The 14,689-nt window shown below is 43.2% G+C and overlaps 2 protein-coding genes across 4 annotated transcripts in view; one reads left to right on the top strand and one right to left on the bottom strand.

Annotated features, from left to right (window-relative positions):
- The window catches only part of ACOT9 (acyl-CoA thioesterase 9), a 31,805-nt gene extending 24,568 nt beyond the window's left edge, over positions 1-7,237 (bottom strand). The window contains exons 1-3 of one of the 3 annotated variants that reach the window (XM_066599813.1): positions 7,111-7,237; positions 5,496-5,593; positions 309-335 (exon numbers count right to left, since the gene is read on the bottom strand). In XM_066599813.1, coding sequence (XP_066455910.1) covers positions 309-335; positions 5,496-5,593; positions 7,111-7,127 — 142 coding nt within the window. In that variant the 5' untranslated portion in view covers positions 7,128-7,237. Of the gene's footprint in view, positions 1-301; positions 336-5,495; positions 5,594-7,110 lie in introns of those variants that run through there. The other 2 variants (XM_066599814.1, XM_066599815.1) reach the window with 2 other exon arrangements.
- A 2,005-nt stretch (positions 7,238-9,242) lies between these two features.
- On the top strand, positions 9,243-13,005 carry SAT1 (spermidine/spermine N1-acetyltransferase 1). The gene is made up of 6 exons (XM_066599811.1): positions 9,243-9,494; positions 10,000-10,051; positions 10,507-10,590; positions 11,411-11,512; positions 11,601-11,641; positions 12,516-13,005. The coding sequence occupies exons 1-6, from the start codon at positions 9,429-9,431 to the stop codon at positions 12,684-12,686; spliced, it is 516 nt and encodes a 171-aa protein (XP_066455908.1). The 5' UTR covers positions 9,243-9,428; the 3' UTR covers positions 12,687-13,005.
- The last annotated feature ends 1,684 nt before the right edge of the window (positions 13,006-14,689 follow it).

Genomic DNA, 14,689 nt, shown 5'->3' with positions numbered 1-14,689 from the left:
TATGTATAGTGGGAAGGGTAAAATGGCATATAGAAGCATACTAGGGCCTGTAACAAGATGAGCAGTTTTATGATTTATCATTGTTTCTATTTGTAAGTTTGTGTAAATTAAACATAATCAAATGTAAAAACACTATGGTTTGGCTATAGTTGGCCTGTAATAGTGAGTACTGTGTCAGTTTGCTTATGCCCAATTAACACTATCATATTTTACCATCTAACCTCAAGTGTCTCTGCAGTCCAGAACAAAATGCACAGCAGAAGTGTAAAGCAAGGTGAGCTAAGATCATGCATTAAATTACCACAAACCATTATTCACATGGACGGGTATGCATCCTGGAAGGGAAGACAAGGTTATACAAACAATATACAAGGGAAGCAACGCAAATCACATGTAGTCCAACCCGACACATCGCAGCATGCCACCCGGCTCTAGTACAATGCACTGCCGATTTTGCTTGACTTACTGCTCTTTAGTTTTGTAGACCCACAAATTACCGTATTTTTCGCTCTATAAGACGCACTTTTTCCGCCTCCAAAGCGGGGGGGGGGGAAAGTTCCTGCGTCTTATAAAGCGAATGTGCCGAAAATTCGCCAAAAAAAATCATTACTCACCTCTCCCAGTGTTCTGCGGCGCTGCTACAGGATGTCGCTCCCTCCTGGTCCCCAGCAGAGCATTGCTTTCTGGACGCGGGGCTTGAAATCCCGGCCTCCAGAAAGCTAATACTGTGTTGGCTAACACACGCCGTCAGCCAATCACAGCCATTCAATGACATCATTGAATGGCTGTGATTGGCTAACACACGTCCGCCTTCAGCCAATCACAGCCATTCAATGATGTCATTGAATGGCTGTGATTGGCTGACGGTGTGTTAGCCAATCACAGTAGTAGCTTTCTGGAGGCGGGGATTTTTAAGCCCTGCGTCCAGAAAGTAATGCTCTCCCGTGGACCAGGAGGAAGCGACAGCCTGCAGCGCTGAATGCCGCCGCTGCCGCCCGCCCGCCGCCCAATGCCGCCGCTGCCGCCCGGCCGCCCGCCGCCGAACGCCGCCGCCCGCCGGGGGAGGGTGAGTAATTTTTTTTTTCACCCATTTTCCGGCTCTAATCGGGGGTGCGTCTTATAGACCGGTGCGTCTTATAAGACGAAAAATACGGTAAGTCATCCATTATTAGTCATTTGACTCAGAATTTGGTAAATGTTCTTCAAATAAAGCTTCTTGAATTGTTCTCTGTCTAGTAATAACAAACTCTTCAACTAATTTAATTCTGTACATTGAATAACCTCTATTTGATACACCGGCCTTCTTACAATTGGCGTTTCCCTGAATGGAAATTAGACATGCGACTCCGGAGTGCAGCAGAAAGACCAGGTGAGCAAGCCTTCCGTGGATCAGTGTCAGTGGGAACCCACATTAGGATCCGAAAAATAAGACATAAAAATTGAGTGACGTGGAACAAGCCATGGGCACTCTGGTCGCCACAATGAACTGCTGTGGTTGTGAAGGCCAAAGAAGGTCCAACATGCTACTAGGTAGGTGCCTTTAATAAAGTGGCCATTCAGTGTAAATACACAGTTGTACAACTTCCTAATAAGCTTTAGGGTGACTACCCACTATAGTTTTTTTTCACTGTGAAATTCGCAGCGTTTTTTTTCCCTGCAAGGGTCTATGGGACTTGTAATGTTAAAATCGCGATTGCGCAAAATCGCAATTTACCGCGAAATCGTGATTTTGCACAATCGCGATTTTAACATTACAAGTCCCATAGATCCCTGCAGGAAAAAAAACGCTGCAAATTTCGCAGTGAAAAAAACTGTAGTGGGTAGTCACCCTTATGCTTCAATTCTTCACCAGTTTGCCATCAGTGAATGACAGCATTCTTGTTTACAACCAGAGGCAGCACACTGGTACTCACCTGGCGCTTTCAGATGGTAACTGGATACAATTGTATCAGTCCAGGCAATGCCCTACAAGCTAAAGACTGTACATCAACTTCACAGATCTCTCTGGCTGTTTGCCACAATGTATCAGTCTGGAGTCCAGGTAATGTAGCTTTGTTTAGATCAATAGAAGTATATCCAGTTAAAAGGGTTTCCAGGACTCAATTATTTTTTCTTACACAGTCCTGTAATACTCGCCGCCTCTCCAGTGGCTCCACGTCCAGCACTGGGGTCCCAGTCCCCACTGCACCGAATGCAGAAGAAGCTGTTCACTGCGCATGTGACCACTGAGCCAATCACAGGCTTCAGCGGTCTGACAGCATCAGCGCTAAAGCAGCCACATGCACAGTGAACGGCACGTGCCCGCAGCCGGTTTTGGTACGGTGGGGACTGGAGCTCCAGTGCTGGATGGGATGGGGAGCCACTAAAGGAGGACTGGGACTTTCTTTTCTTTCATCACAGCACTCCAGGGCTGTAAAAATATTCCTTGGAGTCCTGTAAAACCCCTTAAAGACAAGGTTTGTAAAAGGTCTGTTGCCTTCGAGTCTCCACAAGTGAAGCAAAGTATATGGGTATATTGTATCCGATGATTATACAGCGATCAGGCTTTATTGTCTCAATACAATTGCCAGAAGAGAACAAATCAAGGAGATCTCTGCAGTAAAGATGTACTTGGAGTATACAATATATGAGGACATGCCGTGCATTGTACTTACTGTGGGTGCCATCTACCATGGCATGCACCCCCTCCCCCCCACACACAGTACAATATGCAATTCAGGAGAACAAAGGATAAAAAAAAAAAGTGTGAATGTGCCGTCCAGATGCCAGCTACAATGTATACATGTGGAAGCGCTGAAAGCATTTACTTATAATTCCATATACAGTACACGCTGTTACTACAGAAGACACATTATGTCAGGGTGGTTTCACATGTGTGCTAGGGATTCCGCTTTCCTGCACCGTCTGGGGAGCAGGAAAGGGGATCACCACGGCCGAATTGTTCAGGACAGAACCGAACTGCACCGGATGGACCTCGTTGACTAGAATAGGGTCCGGTCCGCCCCCTTTCAGTCCAGCTGTCTGGCTTTTCTTCCAGTGTTTTCAGCCAGATCTGTGACGGAACCTCCGACCAGAGGTTCCGACCCGAATGTGAGAGCGGCCTTACAGGCACTGCCAATTACGACTGAACGTTTTCACACATGCCAACCTCCACATGACATACTATATCATTAAATATCAACAATGTTGATGTAATAACCTTATCACTTGATAAATTAATCATCTCAGACAGGAAAGTAGTCTGAGATACGCCATCTTTTGAGCGATAATCATTGCATGTAAATGTGTGCTCATCGTGAATTTTTCGTCCATCGCAGAGTTCAGCTCAGCTTAAAATCCATCGTGCCTGCTAAGAAAGATGGCATGCTGTATTCTCCGTGCGCAGCACTGATAACATTCTTTCAGCTGTTGTCCTGCTGGAGAACTATAGTGATGTATTTGGAGAACAGACCACCAGCTGTTATCTAAATACATGCAAATGAAGCTAGTTAGCTACTAATGGGCTAATTAACCTATTAGTTGCTAATGCAAAATGATCGCTCAAAACTGTTAAGTTTCTGATGAATTTTGAGCAATAATCTGTGTGTAATTGGGGCTTTAGCTTCTCAACCTAAGGTACCCCAGAAGGCACATGCCAGGCCTATGGGCAGTTCTCACACTGTCCTCATGTTGTATATTTCACACACAGTTTGTGGGTTCTTTGTTGTCATTTAAGCAAAGGGTACTACTGTGTTCCCCCAAAAATAAGACAGTGTCTTATATTAATTTTTGTTCAAAAAGGTTACATTTTTTTACATGTATAGCTGTCTGGACACTATTTAAATTGACTTTTTTAATTAACTGTTAGCAGGGCTTAATTTTGGAGTAGGGCTTATATTTCAAGCATCCTCAAAAAACCTGAAAAATCATTTTGCATCCTCAAAAATTCTGTAAAATCATGCTATGTCTTATTTTCAGGGAAACAGGGTAGCACCTGAATTACAGCATACTACAAATACAGGCTGTGTGTGGACTATTCTGCACAGATTTAACCCCTTAAGTAATGAGACTATATGGACTTTAAAGTTGAGTTCACACAGGCTGATCTGCAGTGCAATGTACATTCTGCAGCAGAGGAATGCCTGCTTGCAAACATGCACCCTTTCATGTGGGTTTTATCACGCATTTCTGTGCAGAATTCACACCTCATAGAGAAGCGGTAAATTCTTCAGCGGAAGTGGCAATAAAATTGACTTCTTGTGAAATTGAATTCTGCACCGCATGTCAATTTCCACATGGGTTTAATGCGGATTATTTCTGCAGCTTGTGGATGAGAGTTTCAAAATCTCATCCACTTGGCAGCTACTGTAAATGCTGCGGAATTTCCATGCAGAATGTTTGCATGAAAAACCTGCAGAGAATCCACCCTGCAAGGAAGTTTTTCATTTCTGTCTCAATGCATTTTGTCAGACAAAACTTTTTATTTCTATGTGTAAAGTAGCCATTTAGGGCCTTCTGTTTTGCAGGACAAGTTCTAACAGTTTTCAGTGTCATTGTGGCGTAGGACTACTGGATCACTTATAACTTGTCCTGCAAAAAATGAGAGCCTAAGCCGCTACTTTACACAAAGATAAAAAGTTGTGCCTGGCAAAATGCATTGAGGAAAAAGTGTGCATGTAATATATGTATTTATTACATATACATTATTTCCTATTTATTTAAAAAGGTCACCAGCGTCATGCTCCCCAAACCACAGGCAGCATGAACCCAAGACAGGTGTGTACTCTGCAGTGTTTCAGAATAAACATACTTTGACGTTTCATTCTGCGTCATGGGGGTGACGTCATGCTGGCCTCTGCCCGCCTAGATCATCTAGGGTGACCATTATCTCTTTGCTTGTATATGGGGAGAGCTGTCACTCTATATGATGTAGGCAGGGGGAGGCCAGCAGGGCAGTGCCCTCATGATTTGGAGCGCCATTCAGAATCAAACACCAACGTATGTTTATTCCTAAACACTGCAGTGTTGTGCATACCTGTCCCGGCTTATGTTGTGGTTCAGGCAGAATGAACATGGTGACAGATTGCCTTGAAGTAAACCCCATCAACCCAACAATGTGGAGATTAAGGAGACAGTAGTTCAAGTTTGGTACCGGCCCTGCTGGAACCTAATTTTTCTATCAAATACCAAAATCTTAGCAGTAAGATTCTTGAAATGAGCACCTTAAGGCATGTGTATTATTTTACACCAAATTTCTGGCATAAAAATTTCTGTTTTTCTGCAAGCTCCAAAATAGTTTTTTTTAACTTTCATGTTGAACCTTGCCACTCTTTCATAAAGTGAGCGGGGCACAATTTATTGTGGCAGTAGCCAATACTGCCCATCCCATATACTCACCTCTCCCCGTGTCCTGTGCCGCTGCGTGGTCCCCCGCTCCGGTCTGAGTTAGAGCTGCAGTCCGCCTGGTTTACAGGATGCCACAGGGGCTGCAGCCAATAACACATCTCACTATTTACCTTCATACATATCTGGTAGTTTGCCGTTTGAGTGCATGGTGCTCGAAGTCATCAGCCATCTCCTGAGAAACCCAGACCCTCGACAGGTTACACCAAGTCTGAAATGGAGAGAACAGACTGATCAATAAGAGCGCGTTCACGATCATACACAGCAAATAAACACCAAAATATGCGCCAATGTGCACGCCGTTCATGCGGGTTTCGAGGCAGATTTTGGTGTGGATCTGCAGCAGATTTGCCCTCTTCAATTGAAGTGGTGAAACCTTCAGCGGATCCACACCATACGGTGCAGATTTGGATGTGGATTTTGGCAGCCTGAAGGATCCCACAATGGAATCCAACCCTCTGCCCGGCCGGTGACCCCCGCATACCTGTCCGGATTCTTTTTCTTCTGTGCTGCGGATGTGACGGCTGGCGCACATGCGCAGTACAGATGTCGCACCATCGCTTGGCGCGACCTTTCCGCAATGATGACCGCAATGGAAGCCGTCCGCACGGAATTCGCCGCAAAATTGAGCAGGCTGCAATTTATTTCTCCAGCGGGCGGAAAGAGGAAAAAAATAAAAAATAAAAACCGCAATTGATTTACACTCATGCAGGATAATCCGTGTTTCCATTGCCTGCTATGGGCGGTATTTGCTGCGGAATCTAGAGGCGGACGCGTGAAATGTTTTTTTAGACAGTTGTACATTTTAGCATCCTGTTTACAACCGCTAAAGCTCCCTCTTATAGGGTACAACCAGACCAACAAGCATCAGGCAGGTCTGCTGGGGAGGGACATGCACTGGCTTTCTGTTCTAGCTACATTTGGGGGTCCCAAGCCAATCTATAACATAGTATATGAACAGGGGTGCAACAGTTGGGCCCCGTCCACACTGGCACCCTCACATGCAAGAAATCTATATGAAAAATAAAAATGTGTAAAAGCCCATATTTTTTTTTTAATCATGTTTTGATCCATTTTTATATGAAAAAAAAAACCTTGCACATTTTTCACTGTAAATTAGTTTTTCTTAATAGTTTCAAAGTTCACTACTTTTTTTAAGGCATGTGATCACAAAAAAACGCAGACATTAAAGCGTATGGAAACATACAGCCATATTTACCATTGACTGCGATATTAAAAAAAAAAAAGTATACATTTCCATGTTTTTTGTGGAAAAGAAGGGCGTAGCGGGTTACACTTTTCAATACTACAAAAAAGTGCAGAAATATATACTTTTCTAAACATTGCCGACTACCACATAACCTCGGAAGGGGCGCAGGTACAATTCTTGGAGGGATGCCCAAAGTTGGTAAATCTGCAGTAAAAACACAGTGAATACAGGAGAATGGGCTTTGGCACAGCATAGATAATGAGGGCGGTGTGCGGAATTACTTAATGACGATCTGCTATGGTGTCATTAATTAAAGAGTTCCACTGTAAAGAATTCGTGTGGGCACAGCTCCCTCACAAGCTGGCACTCCTGCCCATTCCTGTAACTCCTGGCCCACACCCTGTGCTGTGAGAACTCCCCCACATTGCCCCATTCCGGGTGGCCTACGGCTGCCGGCAGAGGTCATATCAGGACAGCCGTGTGGGCGGTGTCACCTACTGCAGGACAGAAGCTCCTACCTGACTCCGAGCAGCATTGTCCTTACTGTCACAGACCCTCCGCGGTGACAAGCAGCCTTCTACACGGAGCAATGCTCTCTGCTGCCCCTGCCGGCGACACACCCATCTATTCTGCAGTGCTCCTCCCGCACCATAGAGACGCAGTACAGAGCGCCCAGCTACCATAGATAACAGTATTGTCAGGGCCTCACAGTGCTTATGTTACCTCAGTCCTTCAAATAATGCGAATCACACAACCCTTCACTAGCAGAGCCACATCCCAGGCGTGCTAGTGCGGGATAACACTAACCCCTGTGCATTTTATGTTTATACTGAATACAAACATGGCCTCTGCCATTGTAAGCCTGCTGCGCTGGTGTGAAGTAAAATGATGGACACGGCTATGTGGGGTCGTGAAATTACATCAGGAAATAAACTTGTTACCGATAAACCACAATATTGTGTTTTTACTTCAGAACGTCTCTGTGACTGGAAATATCACAACACTAGTTCCCAGGTTTCTGTTGTTTGGCGGGAATGTAAATGGCGCCATTGTGAAGAGAAAACAAAAACAAACACCGAGACAACCCGAGAAATGGGAGGGTGGGCTTGTGAAACCGACAACATGGAGAGAAGATAACATTCCTGCGTTATCATTTCATGGGCACCTGATTGTTTGGGGCCAAATTTGCTCTACCGTAATTTCATTCTTATTCCCATTTGTGCCATATTTATTAAATGGTAAACCTTTTTGCGCCATGTCAGGCAGTTTTGCAATTTGTTAAGGAAAGGGGATGTTGGAGAACATTTTTTAGGGGGACATTTTTGAGGTTGGGTTTGCTGGAGGCCAGATTGCTCATATCGTCGACAAGATTAGCAAAATGTCCTACAATGTGGAGAAATTTGTTGCTTCTTTAGATATGCCTAGGGCTGGGGTCCCACGGGGCGGATTCCCAACGCAAATCCCGCGGTTTGGCCGCAGCAAAAAACGTGAGATTTCCACCGGGAGAACCGCCACGGAAAAACCTGCGGTGGCTTTGAAGCGGCCCGGACGCTCGCTCTTCCGCTGCGGCCGGCGCTCCCATTGAGAAGAGCACGGCCGCAGCGGAAAGAAAAAAAGAATGGACATGCTGCGGTCGGCAAATCCGCGGCTGCGGTCGGCAAAGCCACGCCGCAGCGGCGGTTTCTGCCGGATTAGCCGCAGCGGATTTGCCGTCTAGTGTGGACGAGATTTCTGAGAAATCTCGTCCACTTGGCTGGCTAATCCCAGGATTAGCGGCCGCATGCGGATTTGCTGCGGCAAAATTTGCTGTTTTTCCATGCCGCGTTATCTAATGCAATCCTACGCAGGCATGCACAGGCGGAAATTCTGCAGGAAATCCCACCGCGGAATTTCCGCCCGTGTGCAGGGGGCCTAACTCCATTTACCACATATCACGCGGCTGCGCATCAGGTATGTAATGCGCAATGAAATCAGGGTCGTGTCAATGATCCCTTCAACACTGCAATAAATTTGTTGCAAATAACGATAATGTTGCCTCCAACAAAACAGACTTTTAAAAACCCTCACAATAAATTCCTCCATTGTTGTGGCGTAAAATATGGCAGATAAAAATACATTGTTAAATATGGGTCTCGGGACCCGTCAATCTCACGTTTGTCAGCTGACGAGTGAAGGCCAGTTAAACGAGCGCCTATCCTGGTGATCGGCGCTTATTATATGGCTCAGATTGAATTGTGTAAAAGGGACATTAATCTGTTTTATAAAATGCTGGTCTAAGTAAATTTCCCCATATTATATGGTGAGACTAAAAAACTGTCACTAGAAGTCTGGTCTGAATATGGGGGGTGGTCTTTTCATAGAGGTGGTCTTTTAGAGACGTTTTATTGTATGTAGGTTATATACATAAAAAAGCACCATACAAGCACTTTGTTTAAAAGAGTGCCAAGACAAAAGCCGGCCACTAGGGGACAGTGACGAGCTGCAGATCACATCCCTCTGGTGAGTCACAGTTTCCGGGATACATGATGTCAGTGATCACAGTACATAGGGTGGGGTGAGAAAGGAGTTACGCAAGCCTAATCTCAATGGCTGAAACACAAAGGAGGGTGTGACCAGAAGGGGCTCAACATCTATAAATAGGCCGATTCGGCTTGTTTCCTCACTTCGTCGGTGGAGTTTGCAGAGCACCGTGGCTTGTTTGTGGAGTTTCTGCCAAGTCAGGGTCCCAGACTGACTGAGGAGCGAAAGCCCCTGGGAAGCGAATGAAGAAACACCTTCTACTTCTCTTCACGTACAGAGGACTTGTGAGAAAAGGAAAAAAGAGCAAGAGACGAAAATGGCCAATTATATTATACGATCAGCTGTGCCCGGAGACTGTAAGGACATACTGCGACTCATAAAGGTGCTTCCTCAGTAGTTTGGGTTAACTGAATATTCGTGTTATGCAAATATATGTGTAAATAGTCCGCACTTGTCTTTGAGGAATGTAGGGGGGAGTATCAGCCTTATACAAAAGCTCTTCAGTATTTACTGTATGTCCTTCAGTCTCATCCTCCCCTCACCCCTAGGGGCAGAGGTTGCCATCTGTGCCAATAAATAACCCTTTACTAGCTGTACGGGAGATGGGTAACTTTCACTTGCTCTTGATCAGATCTAAAACAATGATCATGTAGCAATCCTTTTATCTTTACTAAGCAGCTCGCTCCCGTTTAGACTTATTACCCAGTGATAAGCATTTATAATTCGAGGTCTTGTAACTTATCTCCTGTTTGTGGTACAGTATAGCACCATCATATTCTGCAGTGGTGTGGTTAGTTTATAATGGGGCTCGGTGTATTTTTGGAGTGTGGGTGCAAACTGGACTGTTTTAGTTACATTAACTAACCTTAATTTTTCTTTTCTTGAAGGAATTGGCGAAGTACGAAGATATGGAGAACCAAGTAGTATTAACTGAGAAAGGTATGGAACACGTTTCTAACCTCTATACAGCTTCATGCAACTTCTATGTTCCTTTTATTACTTATGAATGGCCGTTTTATAAAATATGCAAGAGAAACCACTTGAGCCCCCAACTGCCCAACCTGTTCTGAGCAGGAGCTAAAGAGCCTTGAACATGTTCTCCATACATGGAACTTCCTCGATAAGCCATTCTGCATGAATATTGAGGTGTTTTGTGAAGTCTCAGGTTTTATAGTCTCGGAGCACCTGCGGCGCTGTACAGTTATTTTTACACTTGAAAAGACGGACTTGTTTTGCTTCAGTGATCTTAGAATGGGCTTTCTGCCAGTCTGGTCCCATGAGCCTTTGGAGCACTGCTTAGATAAATAAAATGGAACATTGTAAGGAGGGGGAGGGGTGTCTACTTACCAGTTTCTCACAACATGCAATCCTAATTATTTCTCTTCTTCGTTAAGATCTTTTAGAAGACGGCTTTGGAGAACATCCTTTCTACCACTGTCTTGTTGCTGAAGTACCGAAAGAGAACCAGACGGCTGATGGTAACACGTTAATTTCTTTAGCTCCTTTATCCGACCTATAATGAACCTTGTGGCATTTCTTGCTTTGACCCTATTTGTAAGCGGTTGCAATATTTGTTAAATCACATTTTCTCTTTAATTTGTCCCAATCTTCAGGTTACAGTCTCTAGCTTCGCCATGTACATGGATGGCCCTTCCGTGTACATGGGCGGGTGGGGAGGTAACTAAAAGATCCGTTACACAATAACATAGATGAGCATGAAACGAGGTAAGGCCACTAGGGACATCCATTGAAGAGTAACCAACACGGTAGATCAGAAACGTGTGCAGCTGATGAGTGTTCTAGTGGAGAACATGGAGTTTTTCATTACGTCTGCAGAACATTCGCCACCACTTTTTTTTTTTTCCAAGAGCAATCTGTTACCAACTTGAAAATTTGACCTAAGGGGCAGTATTGCTTGTAAGAAATCTCCCTCTTTCCACTTTACAATTCCTTTGTGTGGACACCAACGTTTGTTTTTTTTCTTTTTGTTTTATGGTACAAATTGCTTTTTCCTCTCCTGGCCTAAACATTTGCAAATTTGGATTAAATATCCAATAACCAAAGCTGTAAATAAGTCCTTATTTTTCGGAGAGACAGATAAGTTTATGGCGCTGTGGATTACTATTCTGAACTGCCGTGTACAAGGAAATCTCAGTATATTTCTATAATGGATATCGTGCCACATTTACTACATGAATATGACTTTGACCTTTGTATTGATATGCATGGAGTCGCATAAACTATTGGCACTGCGTATTTTGGGTTGCCTTCTAAACGAATAATGTTCTTCTTTAACAGGATATACAATTGTTGGGTTCGCAATGTACTACTTCACATATGACCCATGGATAGGGAAACTTCTCTATCTGGAAGACTTCTTTGTAATGAATGAGCTCAGAGGTATGTTCTCAATCATTCTATAACGATGGTCAGTAATGAATGATGTTAATTTTACAAATTTATATGAACTGTTTTCTTTTTCTCTTAGGGTCAGGAATTGGATCCGAAATATTCAAGCATCTGAGTCAGGTGAGTTTTCTTTGTATTCTAATTGGTTTTCAGTTAGTAAAAGACAGAATATTCAAATAGTTCTACAGTAGCAAGTAGATCTCTTGTCCTCATTAGAAACAATTTTTATTTTCTGTGCAGTTGCCTGTTGTGCAGCATAAGAGTGGATATAGTCAAATGATGTGCATTTCAGCAGAATCAGCTAATTTGGCAGATTCGGCTGATCTGTGTATGGTGGCCTCCTAACTTCATCAGTTCCTCAGACAGAGGAGGTGTCAGGCAAGATAGTAGTTGGCCAAAGGTGTTCGTCCAACAGCTATCTAGAGTGAATAGCCATCCTTATTTGCAAAATGGACGTGCCCAACTACTATACATAGCTGTTTATAAGGTGTTAGGATTTAAGCTATATTTGGTGTACCTCCAATTTCAAAACTTGACTTGTCAGACCTTATTGGTGCAGGTTAGTGTAGTGTAAACTCACCCAACACTGGTCTAGAGCGAAGCGTCTATGGCTCTTGGCTTCACTTGGAGTAGACAAAGATGGGCAATAACACTAAATGGATCCATGGTTTGTCTTCATCTCTCCTGAATGAAGCAGACGTTAATTGGAGTCAAAGGAGCACTTTGCTGTGAAGAATGCTGTAATCTTTTCCCTCTAGCATTTGGTGGGGTTTACAATACATGGCACTTTTAGCAAAATATATAATTACAGATACTGTCACTCAATGATAGCAATTTGGATTGATAGTTTTTAGTGCATTGCCAATACAAAAACCATATCCTACATGATCAATTTCCTACTAATGCCTTGAATCGTCTGTTTCCGAGACTTGTCTAAAATCCACCATATTTTGGTCAATGTTACATGTCTAACTGACTTGCCCTTTCTCACCAGATTGCTGTGAAGTGTCGCTGCAGCAGTATGCACTTCCTGGTAGCCGAGTGGAATGAACCATCTATCCGGTTTTACAAGAGACGTGGAGCATCCGATCTTTCCACTGAAGAAGGCTGGCGCCTCTTTAAGATCGACAAGGAGTACTTATGCAAGATGGCAGCTGAGGAGTGAAGCCCAATATATCCCAAAGGAGATTGCTAAAAAAAAAATAAAAATGCTTTGCTTGTTATGTAGTGTTTACATGGTGACTAATTCAGAAGCTTTAGTACCAGTGACATTGTAGCATGAGATTATCACTCATCGGCTCTTCACCAATTTCCTTTTTGACAAGACAGTTCTGACCGCCTTCAAAATAAAAGATCCTCAGTTATGTGTACATATAACTTCATTCTTGTAAGTCATGATTGTGTACAATGTACACACTGGTATTTAAGGTTTTTGTATAATTAACATGTTTTTACAAATTAAAGAGCAGCATTTGTTCTCGGTTCTTGGGGTGTCTTTCTTTAATGTTCTGACTACTATCATGAATGGTTATACATCTGAATGTTTCACTCAGCACATAGATATTTGGGGTAATGGTAGAAGGGAGGATTAACATCCTGTGCTCTACTATAGTCCAAGAGAGATAGACTATGCTGTGCACATGCATGGCATCTGCATAATTCGTATGCATACAGACCCCCTATTTGTCCTATGTATGGATGATGAATGGGAGGGTCTATTTAATGATACTTGAACAGATGTAAGTCTTAAGGGGGCTATCCCACAAAAATATTGCTTATAGTTAAATCCAGCTCATAGTTCTAAACATTTTTTCTATTTACTTATAAAAAAAGGTTTTTGTCCCCCAGGTATTCCAGGACTAATGTTAGAATAGTGCCACCTGCTGTTACTATTGAGCAGTCTTGCCTTTTTTGTAGCTGGTCCACCTCAGTAAAAATTCCAAGGTGGACATACCTACACAGTCCTGCTTCTATGCTGTATGGAGCAGAAAGAAGAGCAAGACTAAACTGATGGAACTGTTACTGAGCAAGATACAGAATAAGGTAGCAGGTGGCGCTATTCTAACATTAGTCCTGGAATATCTGGGGATGGAAATATTTTTTAAATAAGTGTAAAAACAAAATGTTTAGCATTACGAGCTGGATTTAACTAAATATTTTTCATGGAACAACTCCTTTTAAGCATAAATCAATAATACAAGTAAAGAAACCTAGCAATATAGTAGGGAAAGTGTTTTTCTACTTGCCAGATTCCTTCTCCCCTTCTCACTTAGTTCACTGCTAGAATTTGTCTTCAGTAAAGACAAATCTACTACTTACTAAGGGATCAGATTACAGCTGCTGCCCATAAAAGTCTGTGAGGAGAAAAAAGGAAACACTAGAGATAGAAAACTTACTAGAAGCGACAGTATCTGTCGGGGCAGTGATACTCACAGCTACACTGCTCAGTACTACTGTATAATGTCCTCAATACTGTTTTTGAGGGTGTGCTACAAACACAAAGGAGCAGGATCTCGTTTTCTGTATGCTGTGTATGGGAGACATCATAGAAGCTAGTCTGCACTTATGCTGCAGACAAGTTCAGGGAAAACTGCCAATTAGTAATAGAGCCTGCTGAAAGTAAAACTACTGATAAATGCAGGATGCAAGTGATATGGCTTGGGCTACACAACAACTTAGCCAAAACATAGGTTCACCAGCCAAGATCACTGTGACACTGGAACATAATAGAAGTCAATGTGGTTACGGAGTGTCTCACATTGCCATGACAATAGATTTCTTATGATCTGCAGGTCACAGCAAGGCTATGCTGTGATTTTTGGCCATGTGACCTGTGTTGCAGCCAAAATTGCCATGTAGCCCTAGCTTTATAGTTCTAAGTACTGCTATTCCTCATGTACACACATGGCAGCTTATGCTGAGGTCACCAGAAATTATAATTATTCTTTAAGGATGTCTTCACACTTTACGTCTGCCACATGCAAGTCAGCATGGTCTGCTAAACGTGATTATAGAAGGCATGCATTTATGGAACTAAGGGTGGCTTCATGAAGGCATAAGTGCAAAAGCCTTGAAGCTAATGTAGGAATAGGAGATGACGTCATTGTCTGTACACTTATAATCACTATTTCTGTTCAAGGACAAACAGAAACATACACACAAATTCTA

Source organism: Eleutherodactylus coqui, chromosome 4 (assembly GCF_035609145.1).
Source record: "Eleutherodactylus coqui strain aEleCoq1 chromosome 4, aEleCoq1.hap1, whole genome shotgun sequence".
Taxonomy (NCBI): domain Eukaryota; kingdom Metazoa; phylum Chordata; class Amphibia; order Anura; family Eleutherodactylidae; genus Eleutherodactylus; species Eleutherodactylus coqui.
Note: the sequence above shows the minus strand (reverse complement) of the source record. Positions and strands in the feature narration are given on the sequence as shown.

Coding starts and splice junctions, on each gene's coding strand:
- SAT1 (XM_066599811.1), top strand. CDS start 9,429: ATGGCCAATTATATTATACGATCAGCTGTGCCCGGAGACTGTAAGGAC. Junction 9,495..9,999: donor ACATACTGCGACTCATAAAG/GTGCTTCCTCAG, acceptor CTTTTCTTGAAG/GAATTGGCGAAGTACGAAGA. Junction 11,642..12,515: donor TATTCAAGCATCTGAGTCAG/GTGAGTTTTCTT, acceptor CTTTCTCACCAG/ATTGCTGTGAAGTGTCGCTG.